Here is a 17,017-nt window from a genome sequence, read left to right as displayed (position 1 = left end):
TTGAATGAGTGTGCGTGTAAGAAGTTCCCTGGAATAGCAATCAGTGGCAGCTGAAAACAACAATTTTTTATTAATAATTTGTATTTTGAAAATTTAGTAATTTTATAAAATATCTGAATTGTATTTATTTAAAATATAATATATAAAGATTTATAAATATTATTATAAAAATATATATTTTATATTTAATTAATTATATATATATATATTTTTTTAAATAATAGATACTCAATATATAAAATTTAAATTTAATATCAATGTTATTCTTTAAATACGAATACATCACAAATTTAATTATATACTATTAAATCTTATTTTATCACGGTTCGGTTGGGTACCCAAAAATACTTGATTCATTGTCATCCATAGTTATTAGTAACAATCATTGGTTATGATATATATATATATATATATATAATGTAATTGTATGATTATTTATGTATTTTAAATTTACATGCTTGTTATAATAGAATTCCAAATTCCAACATTATCTTATCTTTTTCAGTCTTTTTGAGATTTAATATTATAATTCAAATTTTAACACATATTAAATATATTAAAATCAAGGTAGACTTATTCAAACTCATCTATAATATTCGAGTTGAGCTAACGCTAAGCTTGCTTTAAGGCTGTGAAAGCTTATGAAAAATGAAAGGGGATGGTCCCCTTTTCCCAACATTAATTTCTGCCATTTGAAACATTATTTTTATCTGCACTGAAAGCTACTATAATCTTCCCATAAAATGACATTGATAATGCGAAATTCAGCATGAACGCTACTTGTGTGGTTCAAGGAGCTGCAAGCCCTCAGCATTGCTTTCAGTTCATTAATATTATTTTTTAGAATATTATTAATGTAACCAAATAAAAAATGTTTGAATATATTATATTTATTTAATATATTATGAGAATATAAAAATCTTGAAATTTAAAGTAGTGAAAATGATTGTATGATTTAACTATTCTCAAATTATTATATATCTTTAATTAATTTTTTATTATGTTGGTATATTTTTATTATTTTTAACATGAAATTTTCATTAAAAATTTAAGAGATAAGAAGTAATACAAATAAAATATGGAGTAACAATAAATTTAAAACATTTACATTTATAAATGTAAATGTTTTAAATTTATTGTTACTCCATATTTTATTTGTATTACTTCTTATCTCTTAAATTTTTAATGAAAATTTCATGTTAAAAATAATAAAAATATACCAACATAATAAAAAATTATATATATATATATATATATATATATATATATATATATATATATATATATATATATATTATTTACATATTAATTATTATAATTTATTCTATATTGATTAAATAATAAAATTCCAGAGGCAGAAATGTTCAAAAATCCAGTGTTAATATTCTCTTATGTGAAAGACTGTGAAAGGAAACTACAAATATAATATATACACATAAACCTGTCTCAGTTGTCTTCTTCATTTTCTAATTAACATTCGCCACTTCCTTGTTGAACTTTTATCCAAGAGAAACTTCATTTTGGGGTTGAAATTGCAAAACATAGAATATTTCCAGATGTTTTGAACATGTCACAGAGGTATGGCTGCCCTTTTTAAGCAGGAATTGGCACCCAGGTAGTGCTTGTCTAGAATCTGGGTAGTATTGGATGGTCAGAGGTACTAGGATTCTGTATTAAGCTTTGGAAACTGAAAGAAAGTAGTGAGGTCTCTACAAATGGATCTAGGAAAACAGATTTTCTTGCTGATTATGTGCCATCAAGTTTTCCTTATAGCAGCAGTTACAGATCCTCATGACTGTAAGTCACTTTTAAATATCATTTTAACATCCAAACTTATTGAGGTCAACTCCATATTTGCAATTAATGGGTTCCATCAATTCATTATGGAGAAAGCCAAAATTTTCTATCTTCAAATGCTGCACAGAATAATAGTTTGAGATCACGAAGGAACTTATATGAAGTACATAAAATATGAGATCATGAATTTGCATGCACAATCCAGAATTAATGGAAAGCCTTACAGCTACTAAACCTCTTAACTGCGTATTGATAATACCTTGCATGAATTTCAAATCAAGCTCAGTGTAAATATACTTACAAATTCATCAAATTCCTGAGCAACATTTATCTGCCTGCACCCATGTGTTCTGTATTGAGAATTCATTTAAGTGTTTAACCTATTTCTGATACCTGATGCAGTCGCTGCTCTGTCTGCTGTCAAGAGTAACTGGCAGAACACACCACCCAATTGGATCGGCATTGATCCTTGTGGGGCCATTTGGGAAGGAATACAATGCTCCAATTCACGTATCACATCCATGTAACACACTTGTTCTCCTTTTCTCATTCATTAGCCTGATTTCCTCTTTATCAAGTGCTTACGGCTAAACTGAACACTTGCCATTTTAAGAGTATTGTCAGGCATGGGTTTGACGGGAACACTGACAGCAGACATTGGAAATTTACCCAAGCTACAAAATCTGTAGGTTCTCTGCTTCTCCTCGCTTTTCTCATCCCCATACATCAATAGGTTCTTGATAATCCACTTAAAAAGTTCTTTCTAGTTACACTTCTCCGATGTTCTTTTGCCATTACAATATAATCATAGTAGACTACACAGCTCAGCAGGCTTGACAATGGTAAGAGGAGCAAATATGGACTCCTGTTACCAACTTACCATGGATTCTCACAATCAATCTGCAATAGAAGAGATTTATGCATTGCAATATTTCTATGCGCGTGTATGTACATACCCAGATATGAAATGCTAGAAATATTATGTACAGGTATATGCAAACAAGCACATACTATTTATCACAGCATCCAAGAACCAGCTATTATGCCTTAGAAACCATCAGGTGGAAGAACTCCTAGCATTTTGCAATGAACATCAGTAACACTTGAATAACCTACCAGAGCATGTGAAGCATTTCAAAGATGAATATTTATATGATGATACGATGCCCTGATTATCAGTTTCCACATGTAGGGATTTATCTCAAAATATGGGTTTGACAGGAACTCTTCCACCAGCAATTGGAAATTTGAATAACCTTGTATACCTGTAAGAAAATTGTTATTCTTCCAACTTATGGAGGTACAACCTCATGCTTCACTGCCTAATTTTCTTTTTCATGCCAGATCCCTGGTTGGTTGCAGTTTTTTTGGTCCAATTCCCAACACAATAGGATCTCTAACACAGCTTATCTCATTGTAAGGACTTCTACTATGGTATTCATCTTGCTATTATTTATGGAGGTCACAAAATTGCAGGCATGTAATGAGAAGCAATTCTGCCAACTCAAGATGTCTTTTCATTAATTGGAACACAAAATCTAAAAAATTCTTTTTTTTTTTTCAGATGATCTATGCAAATTCATAGATAAAACTTGAACCTACATTGCACCTGTGGATTTTTCATATTTTTAGAACCCCTCTTTTTTCAATTCTTTGCAGATCTTTAGCTTCTAACAAATTCATTGGAGAAATGCCACCTTCTATTGGCAATCTGTTGAACCTGTATTCGCTGGATGTAACTGACAATAACCTCACAGGAACAATTCCAGTCTCAAATGAGACTTCACCTGGTTTGGATTTGCTAGTAAATACAAGACACTTGTATGTAACCAAGTATATTCGGTCATTTCTTAATTTTATAGTCCTCTTATTTTCTCCAACTTAATGATCGGTGATTTGATCATTATTTGCAGTCATCTTGGACAAAATCAGCTCACAGGCACAATTCCACTCAAATTATTCAGCTCAAAAATGACATTGATACATCTGTAAGTTCTACCGATCAGCTATACACCGGATTTTGACCAAAAAAAAAAAAAAAAAAAAGGAAAGCTATGCACCGGATCAAATTGCTAATCTGCATGTAGATAGATGAAAGATACAAATGTGACTGTCTCACAATGAATGTGCCATTTTCTTACTTAATAAACAGCCTGCAAATGTACGAAAATAGCAAATTTCACAACCGCTATGTTTCTTGAAGATATAGAAACTAAATATTTAGTACTCGTTCTCAGGTTGCATTTTTTGCTATCCCTTGAACATCTGTATCAGAAAGGCTTAGAACTGAAGAAGTAGAAGAACCATAACCAAGTCCTTGGACTGCAAAGAACAGGTGCTTGGATTTCACTCATTAGCTTCCATTTAATAAGAACATACTAAAGTTAGGGCCACATCTAGATTAAATGAAGAGGCTGCCTGTTGTGGTTGTCCAACTTTAGCCAAAGACATATTTTATGATAATTCACTTCACAACCTTATATCCCTAACTGTTTAACAAAAGAGGGAAGTGAGAAGCTGTAAGGAACAAGGACAAAGGTAAAGAAGTTGCAATTACTAGGTTCTGCATCCTCACGAATTTCAGAAGTATCATCTTATAAATGAATTATGAAAAAGAATAAAGTTGCGTAAACTTGACCATGAACAAATCTCTAACTGCATGGTAGAATCTACAGAATTAGAATTGTGGAGACCACTTCAGCATTCATGAACTAAAAATTTGCCTTCCGAGTTGCTGGGCTTTATTCTTCTTCCCAGAAGCATCCTCCTATGTGTATCTTCCGTGAAGAAATAATTTATGCCACAGGTCCAACGGTAGCCTGCAGAAAAGTTTTCTATATTCAGAAGGTTACCTAGCATTCCAACTAAGCTAATTTAAAGCAATGCCCATCAAAGAGTTAGCAAGAATAGACTTCTCAATTCTCATGCTTCAGTGTTTACTTTTGCTTGCATTCTTTAAAAATAAATAAATAAATAAAATAAAATAAAATTCTTCATGCTTTAGATGGCATAAAACATATTCCCGAGGGAGAGGAGAAGGTTGGAGTTTATGAAATTTAGAAAGAAACATTATGCAGGTAAGACCACAAGATATGATGTTCTATGACGGTAGGCAAAGTGTTACCCTGAAATCTAAAAAACTGAAAATATATAACACTAGTATTTCTAAAGACTAGGAATATTTTCCTGCAGAGTAAGGCACATTTGGAATGCTCTAATTAATGAGCTAAGCTGTATTTACTTTTCAATACATCTCAAGTATCTTTAGTTTGCATTTCTAATCCAGAATAGCCTTCTTCTGAAAAGGAGAAAATTATGGAACTAACTGAAATAGTTTTCAAGGATGCAAACTTGTTGCTTCATCCATCAGAGGAATAAGGATCACTTAGTTGATGTTTCTTATCTTATGACTTTGAGCAGGCTTTTAGACAGCAATCAACTAAGTGGCAGCATCCCATCCTCCCTAGAACGGGTTCGATCTTTGGAACTGATGTGAGTACTCCTAATAACATAACTGTGTCAGGTTGTGTGCTTTCTGCACCACAGCTACCAGTGAATTTGAAATTTTTTTTTCTTTTTGTTTTCTGGCAACAGACGCTTGGATAGGAACTCGTTAAATGGACCCGTTCTGCTGAACTTCACAGGCCTAACGAATCTGTCCCAGCTGTAAGAACACAAATAGAAGTTTCAACTAAAATAAAAGTTTCTCAGCTCGCTCCTAAGAATTTTAGGTTATCCACTATTGGCTCCATGTTTTCTCAATATTAATTTCAGTTAATTGTTCTCAGATACTTGTCTAACAATAAACTGACTGGCCCAATGCCTGATCTTACTGGTATGAACCTTGTCACATATGTGTAAGTATCCCTGGTTCTGCAAGATCATCTGCAAACAGTAAATACCTAAAGTGCATTATGATAAAAAGATGAGTTTTGCAGCTCTTTTAATCATATGCCAGAACACTTGTGTGACAATACTAAGCATTTTTATTTATTGATCCATATTTGATTTGCAGGGACATGAGCAATAATAGTTTTGATGCATCATCTATTCCACCATGGTTTTCAAGCTTACAATCCTTGACGTCATTGTACATTTCTCCTTCCCTGTCACACACATATGCACACAGCCACACACACTAACTCAATCCAGCATAGCAATATCAGACGGCATATGGAACAATAAGTATAAAATTGTTTACTAATATAATAAGCAAAAATTTTACTGGCAGAATAATGGAGCGCACACAACTTCAAGGCCAAATACCAGACAGTATCTTTAGTGTTGCCCAATTACAATCAGTGTAAGTATCAACTTGTTCTCTAGTAGCACGACATTCCAATCATTGTATCATAAGGAAAGCAACTGAAAAACTGCGAAATCTTTCTACCTGGTAAACTGAGAGCTGATTAGTATGATTTACGGTAACAGTATATTAAGCAACAACCAGCTACATGGCACCTTGGACATTGGCACCAACTATGGCACACAGTTGGAACTCATTGATTTGCAGAATAATTCCATTACTGAGTTTGCACAAGGTTCAGGATACAGCAAAACACTTATGTAAGTAACATTCTTTGAAATGTTTGCCTTTTTATTCCCAAAACTATTCACAGGAACTGGCTGTTTTATTGGCCTTTGTATGCTAATGTATAGATCATGCATTACAATTATGTCATTTTAGAGTCATTTGAGTTGTAATCTATACAATTTTCTACAGGCTACAGGGTAATCCATTTTGTGCAACGATAGGATCAACAGAAAACTACTGCTCACTTCTGCAACAGCCAAATACTTCATACTCTCCACCTCCAAACAATTGTGTCCAACATGACTGCAATTCAAATCAAATTATCAGTCCCAGTTGTAAATGTGCATATCCAATAACAGGAACCCTGAAATTCAGATCTATTTCCTTCTCAGACTTGGGAAATGCAAGCTACTACAATCATGCACAAGCCTTAATGATGGATGCCTTTCAATCTATTCAGTTTCCTGTGGATTCAATTGCTCTAAGTGACCCATTCAAGGATGAGTATGATTACCTAGAATTGAGGATAGAAGTCTTTCCATCTAATAGTGACAGTTTTAACAGAACAGGATTTTCTATGATTACATCTCAGCTGAACAACCTAACATTTTTCCAGCTTCCTAGTTCTTTTGGACCATTGCATTTCACTCTTGATAACAATGATTATTTTTCAGGTAAACTATATTATGCATGAACTAAACTAGTGTTTGTTCATATAGATTTTACAGTCTCTGAAACATAACAGAATATGTGAATTCTAAGAAACTACTCTACAGTACTATTAAGATTCAACAGTTTCGAGTTCAAACAATTGAGATTCAAACCACTCCAAATTCTCGTACACCATAAAATTAGCCCTCAGAAATTTTTGACCGTCTAGCTCAATGTAATGCATGAATGCTGTGCAGGACCAAAATCAAATAAAGGAATCATCATTGGAGCAGCCATTGGTAGTTCTATACTAGTGCTGCTATTACTTGTGACCGGAATTTATGCATTCAAACAAAGAAGAAAAGCTGATACAGCTACTGAGGCAGCTATCCGACTAAGAGATCCGTTTGGTAATGAAAAACAAAGATTTCCCCACTTCATGAACCCCATGAAATTGCTAACTATTCCTTTTTTGTACACATGCAGCATCCTGGGACAGAAATGAAAGTGCTGGAAGCCGTCCACAAATAAAGGGATTGAGATGTTTCACCTTTGAAGAGCTTAAAAAATGCACTAACAATTTTTCAGATGCCAACATTATTGGAATTGGGGGATATGGGAGGGTAAGTTAATATATTGGCATGGATTTTTTTTTTCTTTTATCTTCCTAATTCTTTTAACGGAGTGGGCATAATCGTAGACAGGACAGTGAAAGACGCTGTAATAGCTGTGAAAAGAGTAGGAGATAGAATTATACTAGCAAAGCTAGTACTAGAAAGAGAAACAATAAATGTAGTTAGTACTTATGCCCCACAAATAGGACTAGATAGTGAGAGTAAACAAAGGTTTTGGGAAGATATGGATGATCTAATACAAAGCATACCAAATGAAGAGAATATTTTCATTAGTGGAGATTTAAATGGACATGTAGGAAGTGATAGGCAAGGTTATGAGAATGTTCATGGAGGTTTTGGTTTTGGCAGTCGAAATGAGGAGGGAAAAAGTATCGTGGATTTTGCTATGACATACGAACTAATACTAAGAAATACCTACTTTATAAAAAGAGAGTCACATTTAGTGACTTTCAAAAGTGGGCAACATAGAAGCCAAATTGACTTCCTCTTAACCAGGACAAATAGAGCTCCATGCAAGGATTGCAAGGTTATTCCAGGAGAGGCTTTAACAAGTCAATATCGGTTAGTGGTCTTGGATGTCAAGTTTAAGAACAATTTAAGAAATGTCAGAAGAAATAGCATAGCTCGAACAAATTGGTGGGAGTTCAAAGGAGTAAAGCAAGTGAAGTTCAAAAATGAGCTTATCGAGTCCGAAGCATGGAAGCTGGATATGGAGGCCAATGATATGTGGATACAGATGGCATAAAAGATCAGAGAAGTAGCTAGAAAAGTACTTGGAGAGTCTAAAGGACATGGACCACCCTCAAAAGAGAGATGGTGGTTGAATGAGGAAGCACAAAAGGCAGTGAAGAGAAAAAGAGAATGGTATAAGAAATTACCTAAATGTGATAATAATGAAGCATATGAACAGTACAAGATAGCAAAGAAAGAGGCAAAAAAGACAGTTAGTCAAGCAAGAGCGCAGGCCTTTGAAAACTTATATGAGAAACTTGGAACTAAAGAAGAGGAGGAAGATATTTATAGATTAGCATGGAGGAGAGAAAAGAAATGTCAAGATCTCAATCAAGTTAGGTGCATTAAGGATAAAGAAGGAAAAGTGTTGGTGAAAGATGAGGACATTAAAGAAAGATGAGGACATTAAAGAAAGATGGAGAAATTATTTTGATGATCTCTTTAATAATAGTCAAAATGGTAATAGCGTGAATATAGACTACAGAATAATAGAAAAGAATGTGAATTATACTAGAAAGATTAGATCTTTAGAAGTAAAAGAAGCACTTAATAGAATGAAAGTGGGTAAAGCCTGTGGACCTGATGGAATACCAATTGAAGTATGAAAATATTTGGGAGATATGAGAGTAGCATGGTTAACTAAATTATTTAATAAAATTCTAAACTCAAAGAAAATGCCTGATAAATGGAGGAGTATTTTAATACCTTTTTTTAAAAATAAGGGAGATATACAGAGTTGCTCAAACTATAGGAGAATTAAATTCATGAGCCATACTATGAAGTTGTGAGAGAGAGTTGTGGAGCATCGACTACGCCATGATACTTCTATCTCTTCCAATCCATTTGACTTCATGCCAGGTCGTTCAACTATGGAAGCGATCTTTCTCATTAGAAGCTTGATGGAGAAACATAGAGATGTGAAGAAATATGTACACATGATTTTTATTGATTTAGAGAAGACTTATGATAGTATTCCAAGAGATGTCTTATGGAGAGTGTTAGAACAAAAGATGGTATCTATTAAGTACATACAAGTGTTGAAAGATATGTATGAAGGAGCAACTATTATTGTGCACACAGTGGGAGGGGACACAAGAGATTTTCCGATCTCAGTTGGATTACACCAATGATCAACTATAAACCCTTACCTTTTTACATTTGTTTTAGATGAATTGACAAAACATATACAAGAGAGTATCCCTTGGTGCATGATGTTTGCGGATGATATTGTTCTGATAGATGAGACACGAAAATGAGTCAATAGAAAACTAGAGCCTTAGAGAAGTACTCTAGAGTCCAAGGGCTTTAAGTTAAGCAGAACAAAGACATAATACATGCACTGCAAGTTCAGTGAAGGCCAAACTGATGATAGGAAAGGAGTTAGTTTAGATGGAGTAGTACTGTCCCAAAGTAATCACTTTAAATATCTCGGTTCAGTCCTTCAAGTAGATGGGGGATGTGAGGAGGATATTAGTCATAGGATTAAAGCCGGATGGTTGAAGTGGAGACGTGCCACGAGAGTTTTATGTGATCACAAGATTCTCAATAAGTTGAAAGGAAAATTTTACCGTACAACCATAAGACCGGCCATGTTATATTGTAGTGAGTGTTGAGCAATGAAGGAGTCATATGCGTCTAAGATAAGAGTTGCAGAGATGAAAATGTTAAGATGGATGAGTGGCCATACTAGACTAGATAAAGTCCGTAATGAGAGTATTAGAGAAAAGGTATGAGTGGTGCCAATTGAGGATGAGTTGAGAGAAGGGAGATTGAGGTAGTTTGGTCATGTAAAGAGTAGACATACGGAGGCTCCAGTTAAACAAGTAGAGCACATTAGGTTAGAGGATAGAAAGAAAAGAAGGGGTAGACCTAAACTGACTTGGAGGAAAGTAGTACAACATGACCTAGAAGCATTACACATTTCTGAGGATTTAACCCAAAATCGTTTAGAGTGGAGAAAGCAAATCCATATAGCCAACCCCAAATTTTTGGGATAAAGCCTTAGTTGAATTTAGTTGAGTTGAGTTGAGTTTTCCTAATTCTTTTTGGGAAGTAGTAAAAGGGAAATGGATGATTTGCATTGATTAAGATAGGGGCTCAAAATTCTAGAGAGGATCTGCAAGGCCTGGTGAGGGAACTTAGCCAAGGTTTTTCAAATGGTTCACTTTCACTTCACTTCTCACTCAAACCCAACAACATAATGGTACAAGATATTTAAATTTTCACAAGAAAAAGTTTATAATTAGCAAAATAAGCACCGAAAAAAAATATTTTAAAAGCCAAACTAGTTTTTGAGGGTTTAGTTAGTTTACAAAAAGATCACCTGCTATTACTTCTTGGATGTATGGGATCTTTTTCAGAACCTTATAAACAATTTCAATACTAAGGCGCTGCTGATGAATTTATTTCTGTTCTGTCATGTAAGGTCCATAGTGGCAATAGCAACAACATTTATATGGCATAGGATCAGAATATTTGAGCACTACCACTGTCAGACAGAAGGACTAGTAATCATATTTAACATGATAGCATGTTCTTCATTTTTATTTAATATGTTGTTGAGCAAAATTCTTTCTCATCCAATTTTTGGCATCCAATTTGCAATGTATCCTCAGGTTTATCGAGGAATTCTTACTGGTGGGAAACTAGTTGCTATAAAAAGAGCTCAACGAGGGTCATTGCAGGGTAATGTTGAGTTCAAAACTGAGATTGAGCTTCTATCAAGGGTTCATCACAAGAATCTAGTCAGCCTAGTGGGTTTCTGTTACGAGCTAGACGAACAGATGCTGGTCTATGAGCATATTTCAAATGGTACTCTAAAGGATAGCATTTCAGGTATTTTAAAAACAGCTCTTAAAATGAATATCAGTACTTGTTAAGACACAGTTTCTGAGTTCACAAAAGGTAAATCAAATGGCTATCCTTACTGAATGAGTATCATAATAATCATCAACATAAGAGAATAGTTTTACACCCTAAATCAAACCATGCTTCATGGGCATTAAACTTCAACTACTAATGAGCCTATCAAGCCAACTAGAGTTCTACTCCAGCTTTGCTTGAAATGTTAATGAGCTCATGTATAAGAAAGAGTTGCTTATAGAGTTGCTTAGTTTGTCAATTGTCATGCAATCAATTGTGAAAGAAGTAGTTTGCAAGCCTAGTTAACTCTCTTCAATTCAGGATCTCCTACCATACTAGGGACTCCCTCATTAAACCTTCATTCCTTCCACTAAACCAGATCAGAAAACTGCAGACCAGATGAATTTATATTGGGTACAAAACCAATCCCAGTAAAAACAAAATAAAACTGAAAATAAGGCACCTGGCCAGTGACAAACTTTTAAAAGACATGTTATTCCATGTGCGAAAGGCTACATCAGTATCAAAGGACTCCTTTTATCTGGAGCATTACAAATTTTAATGTAATTCCCAGTTTTTCATTTCACAATCAACTAATGAATTATGCAGGTAGGTCAGGTATCCAGTTAAGTTGGGCAAGGAGACTTCAAATAGCCCTTGACTCAGCCAGAGGTCTCACTTACTTGCATGAGCTTGCCAACCCACCCATCATCCACAGAGACATTAAGTCAACTAACATTCTATTGGATGATCAATTAACTGCAAAAGTGGCTGACTTTGGTCTATCAAAGCCTTTGGACCACGCTGAGGGTCATGTTAGTACTCAGGTCAAAGGGACAATGGTTAGTACATCATCTTTCCAATAAGTTCTTTTTTTTTTTTCTTTTCATTATTCTTAAGGAAGAAAATATGAAAATCGAGAATCAAGGTTCAGATTATTTGAGATATGACTAAATTCTATTTGCTCACCAAAAAAAAAAAAAAACTCTAATATTATATAACTATATCAACAACTAGTCAAGTGTCAACCTCAATGGGAGAATGAGAAGAATCTCCAACAAGAACAGTTACAAAAATTTTATAAAAGAAGCAAATAAATCCCTAATTCATTAAAGATAAATATATATGTTTTTATTGATGAAAATCCACTGCCTTTGTCCAGTGCCCACCCTCCAATTTGCAGAGAAAAAGATATAATAAAAGTTACATTTAATGGTACGGGATAGTAATAATTTCACATAGTAATGCACACATAGGAAAGGTTTTTAGAACATTTTTCCAAACTCTTCAGACATTAATGGAGTCTTGGCAAATATTTTACAATAATAGTGTTGGGAATATTAAAAAATAGAATAAGATTTGTGAAAGACAAATATCATTACTTTTTCACCACTTTGTGGGTAGTTCCAGACCTAACCCTGAGAAAGCACCACAAGAATGCACAATCCTAGTTCCAGAAGCCTAAGGGGTTTCCATTATCTAGATGATCTTTGCAGAAAAATAACCTGGCATCCTGCAGCAAGGCACAGGAAGGAAGACATTGGATCAAAGGCAAAGAAAAGAAAAACAATGTCTAGAATGACAAGATTATCTTGTCAAACAAATCCAACTACTTGTCTTTAAAACATATTAAGAATTGAATATTTTATTAAATCCACGTCGGATAAAGGCCAGAGTTTAATGAAGATTCCAATAAGCAAAATGTGGAAATGTCATTAAGAGTAGATTCTCATTATTGGTGCAGGGCTATATGGATCCTGAATATTTCATGACCCAGCAGTTAACTGATAAAAGCGATGTTTATAGTTTTGGAGTGGTAATGTTGGAATTAGTTACTGGCAGAAATCCAATACACCAGGGAAGACATATCGTGACAGTGGTTAGGATGGCAATGGATAAGACAAAAGATTTATACAACCTCCATGAGATCCTTGATCCTGCCATTGGCGTGGGCAACACATTGAAAGGTTTAGAAAAGTTTGTAGATCTGGCAATCAGGTGTGTTGAAGAATGGAGAGCCAACAGGCCTGCAATGGGACAGGTGGTCAAAGAGATAGAGAACATAGCAGAGCAGGCTGGTCTGAACTATGATTTTGAAATGCTATCTACTTCTGCAAGTCATTATGATTCAACCAAAGGAAGTCTCTACCTCCCTGACAATAAAAAGTTCTATGAGTACAGTGAAAGTTTTCCACATTCTGAGATAGAACTTCAATAATAAAGTGCTTTACATTTGATGTCCTAAACTTAGTAGTAATTGGCTAGCACCCCATGTTTACCTTGGATCAAATATGCCAATTTTGTTACAACCTTTTGTGATATCTGTAAAATAGCAGGGCACTCACACAAAAATGCTTCTTTGTATGGTAGTCCTTTATAATTTTCATGGCATTCTTCTTAATTGTTCTGGGTGATTTAAAGCCAAGATTTCATTCAAGACTGCTATCTTATTTTACAATCGCTATGTTTCACTGATTTTTGGTTTCTGTAATTTCCTGTCAATTTCACAAAGAAATTATTCAACATTAAGACCTAAAGTGGACTGGAGGTTATTATCAATACTTTTGATCAGTTCTTTGTTACTAGCACCTACCACCTTGTCCATATTCAGGTTTGTGACAAATCCACTATAAATCTGCTCACCAGAAAAATTTTCAGCTCAACAATAGAGGCATTCAGAAACAGTAGTCCAAAATAATCAATTTTCATTCTAACTGCCTAAACTTTTTGGAATTTCCCATTTGGATGCATAGTGGTTTTTTTTTTTTTTTAACAAAACGAAAAACTTGCAACTAAGTGGCTTTGCATATGGATAAAAATAACATAAAATTTGTCTTTATTTTTCATAGAACGAGACATATTAGCTACTTTAATGGAAGAAAAAAAAAAAATATATATATATATATATATATATATATATATATATATATATATATATATATATATATATATATATATCATTTGTTCATTTGTTCATTGGTTCAATGGACAAGTCACAAATAGATTTTTGAACTATCTAATCCTCTTATTTTCCACATTGAGTATGTCAAACGCAAGACAGGACAACTTTTTGTCTAGTTTGTCTCGCCTCTTGTCCCATATTGTCTGGTCCATTGCACCGATTGAGCCCTTATATACCCCTGCATGTTGACTGTTTTTCTCACTCTCGCTGTCTCTTTATTTTTGAATCCTAAATCTCAATTCTTTCATGTGATGATGTTTTAAGTTGGTTAAATTTTCAATGAAGGCACAATTTTATTTTCATTTAGAACAAAAGTAAAATCCTAATAAATAAAAACATTTCAGAATTTACAGAGAGAGAAAGTGAGAGAAATAGAAGACATAGGGGAGAAGGGAGGAAAGGGATGGAGAGTCATGTCTCACTCATGTGACACATTTTATTTTCTAATTAAAATAATTCATATGTGCACTTAAATGGAAAATTAGGCAAGAGTATGTAATACTTAATAAATCACAACACTTCCAATAACCATAAAAGTGCTAATAAACTTGATTGTAAATTTTTATATGTTTAAACATTCAATTGCACCAGCAAAAAAGGGGGTAGGGAGAAATTCAGGCACTTCATAGAAAATTATAAAAATTTTAGGCACCAAAAATGCTATTATCTCAAACTCATGCCCTACAAAAAGGGTATTCTGATTTTCAACTCAAATCGTTAAGTCCCAAAATTGACTCAGCGGCCATCTTGTTCAAACATGGTTACTATATTTTCTTTCTTGTACATACATTCAAATTTAAATAGATCACTACACCAGACAGTGCCAACTACAGTTTGAAACTCTGGGTATGAAAAGGGTAACACAAAATAACTTGGCACATGATGCATATTCACTGAGAACAAAAGGAAATGAACACATGAAAGATATTAAAGAACACTAGTTTGTTAGAATTCCAGAACAGCCAGCAAATGTGAATAATCATGAAATGAAATTAGTGTCCCTAATGCACTTTTACAAGTAAATCATAAACAATAAGAATAAAGTTTCACTCACTTCTCGTTTAACTTAAGTCATGATAACTCCGTATCACTGTCAAGATACCCTACTCCTCTTGATTTTACGACTTCCTTCATTTTTCATATTACTGGCAGTAATAAGTTTATAATCAGAGCAAGGCATTTGACTTAGCTTCTCAAACCTTTGCTCATAGAAGTGCCATAATTCTGCCCTGATAACAAAGAGAATGAAGTGAGAGAACTAATTTACTTAGAGCGATTGAAGAATTATGAAGACTGGTTGAAAAAGCGTGAGGGCTACAGCATAATGTACCCGTAGGCTAAGAATTGGAAGGGTGCATATTTTCCTTATATCTTTTTAACATCCCTTTGAACTGTTTGAATTGTAGAATTTTTGGAATGGACCTGCATTGACAACTCTCAGACCTTGGAAGCACGTATCAACAGTTAACAAAGCATGAGAACAAAAAAACAAAAAAAAAATACCTGTTTTAGATGCCTCACTGTTTCAGAATCAGTAGGAATAACATGATAAAATCCCATGCACATAAGCACATTTGGTCGCGTGAATGGACCAAACCCATCAATTTCTCTGAGCTGATTAGCCAATTTACCGTAACTGGATATGCTTCCTCCATTATTGGAATCCACCCTTCAACAATATCCTGGGAAAGTTTTATTATTCGACCTGCTATACAGACAAGACCACAGCGCTTTGCCAGAAATCTATCATCAAGGATTGCTAGTTCCCTTGGACTTGGAAAATTACAAATTGGTTGGTGTGCAAAATGCTGTGTCATCTTGTGAGATTGAAGAACAGAAGTTTTAAAGGAACTGGCTTCGAAAACTTTATTTGCTGCCTCACTTGATTTGTAATTGCCAGAGGAAATCACCTTCTATACAATTAAGAGAGACGTTTGGTCTTAAATTTGCTATCTTCATTTGCGCATCATCCATTGTCAAGCAAGTATCAGCTTCCAAATCCATTTCCATACCCAGGAACTTATTTGTCAAAATTTGTGGACACTTTGGAAGCTCTGAGCTTCGTCTTGGACTCTTTTCCTGCAGGTGTTTTAGGAATGAAATTGTTTGTATCAGTTTGTTGATCCTTGGTATTGCATTCACACTGCATGATTGAAACTGCAGTTCCAGTTGAAGCTCACAGAGAGCTCTGGCCATGCTTAGAGTCCTTGACCATCTGCCAAGAGTGATAGGATATTGAAACAAGAGAAACCCAAAATAAATAAATAAACATTATACAATAAAACAAGTTTAAAATATCCTCCTTGCGACAATATGTCAAACAGCATAAAGGCATCAGAAGAGGAAGGTTACTAGCAATTGCAAAGGAGAATGCACTTGACCATCCCTTCAAACAAAGTAGGAGACATAAACACTCTTCCACCGAAAACTTTAATCCAATCACACTCTTCCTCTCCCAATACAGCTGCAATCTTTCTAAACTATCTAGCATTCCATTCATCCATATCCGACAATCTGAGCATCCTCACCACCTGACCCACAATCGACGCTAACACCGTGGACGCGCACAAGGAGAGAATGAGTAGAAGCATTCGGAGGGATGGGAGATAGAGACCATCAGGGAATGAGAAGTGATGCATTGAGATGGGCAAGGGCGAGAGAAGGTGCGAGAGAGAGAGAGTCTCCAGTGATTGGACATCATGCAAGAACCCATGGCTGCAGTAATATTTGTTTTCTCCACATCAAATGTCTCCCGCTGCATCTGCCATCTCGCAGTGGAATCTCTATCACTATTACGCCTTTCTTCCTCTTTCTTCCCTTTCTCCCATCCGGTTCAGTCAAAGA

The 17,017-nt window shown here is 34.6% G+C and overlaps 1 protein-coding gene and 1 long non-coding RNA gene across 5 annotated transcripts; one reads left to right on the top strand and one right to left on the bottom strand.

The window, feature by feature from the left end:
• Positions 1–1,404: 1,404 nt before the first annotated feature.
• LOC131171858 (leucine-rich repeat receptor protein kinase HPCA1-like) lies at positions 1,405–13,597 on the top strand. Of its 3 annotated transcripts, none has more exons than XM_058131925.1 (19): positions 1,405–1,797; positions 2,200–2,320; positions 2,411–2,482; positions 2,990–3,064; positions 3,142–3,213; positions 3,457–3,618; positions 3,711–3,785; positions 5,218–5,289; positions 5,392–5,463; positions 5,586–5,654; positions 5,813–5,887; positions 6,029–6,100; positions 6,229–6,363; positions 6,521–7,005; positions 7,240–7,392; positions 7,469–7,605; positions 10,965–11,184; positions 11,830–12,053; positions 12,956–13,597. In XM_058131925.1, the coding sequence occupies exons 1-19, from the start codon at positions 1,716–1,718 to the stop codon at positions 13,427–13,429; spliced, it is 2,847 nt and encodes a 948-aa protein (XP_057987908.1). In that variant the 5' UTR covers positions 1,405–1,715; the 3' UTR covers positions 13,430–13,597. The 3 variants fall into 3 exon arrangements, with proteins under 3 accessions (XP_057987908.1, XP_057987909.1, XP_057987907.1); XM_058131926.1 differs by having other exon boundaries at positions 1,412–1,578; positions 11,821–12,053; XM_058131924.1 differs by having other exon boundaries at positions 1,413–1,797; positions 11,821–12,053.
• LOC110631890 (uncharacterized) lies at positions 2,793–16,749 on the bottom strand. Of its 2 annotated transcripts, XR_002490593.2 has the most exons (5): positions 16,526–16,749; positions 15,677–16,388; positions 15,504–15,595; positions 15,228–15,402; positions 2,793–4,616 (listed from the first exon to the last, which is right to left on the bottom strand). It is a non-coding gene; the product is annotated as an uncharacterized LOC110631890 (long non-coding RNA). The 2 variants fall into 2 exon arrangements; XR_009142492.1 differs by having other exon boundaries at positions 15,677–16,749.
• Positions 16,750–17,017: the final 268 nt, after the last annotated feature.

This window comes from Hevea brasiliensis, chromosome 13 (assembly GCF_030052815.1).
Source record: "Hevea brasiliensis isolate MT/VB/25A 57/8 chromosome 13, ASM3005281v1, whole genome shotgun sequence".
Classification (NCBI taxonomy): domain Eukaryota; kingdom Viridiplantae; phylum Streptophyta; class Magnoliopsida; order Malpighiales; family Euphorbiaceae; genus Hevea; species Hevea brasiliensis.
Note: the sequence above shows the minus strand (reverse complement) of the source record. Positions and strands in the feature narration are given on the sequence as shown.

What these genes read in the sequence shown, in the direction of transcription:
- LOC131171858 (XM_058131924.1), top strand. Translation starts at nt 1,716, where the DNA reads ATGGATCTAGGAAAACAGATTTTCTTGCTGATTATGTGCCATCAAGTT. An exon ending in AGTTACAGATCCTCATGACT is followed by an intron (nt 1,798 to 2,199) that starts GTAAGTCACTTT and finishes TACCTGATGCAG; the next exon opens with TCGCTGCTCTGTCTGCTGTC. An exon ending in CTAACACAGCTTATCTCATT is followed by an intron (nt 3,214 to 3,456) that starts GTAAGGACTTCT and finishes AATTCTTTGCAG; the next exon opens with ATCTTTAGCTTCTAACAAAT.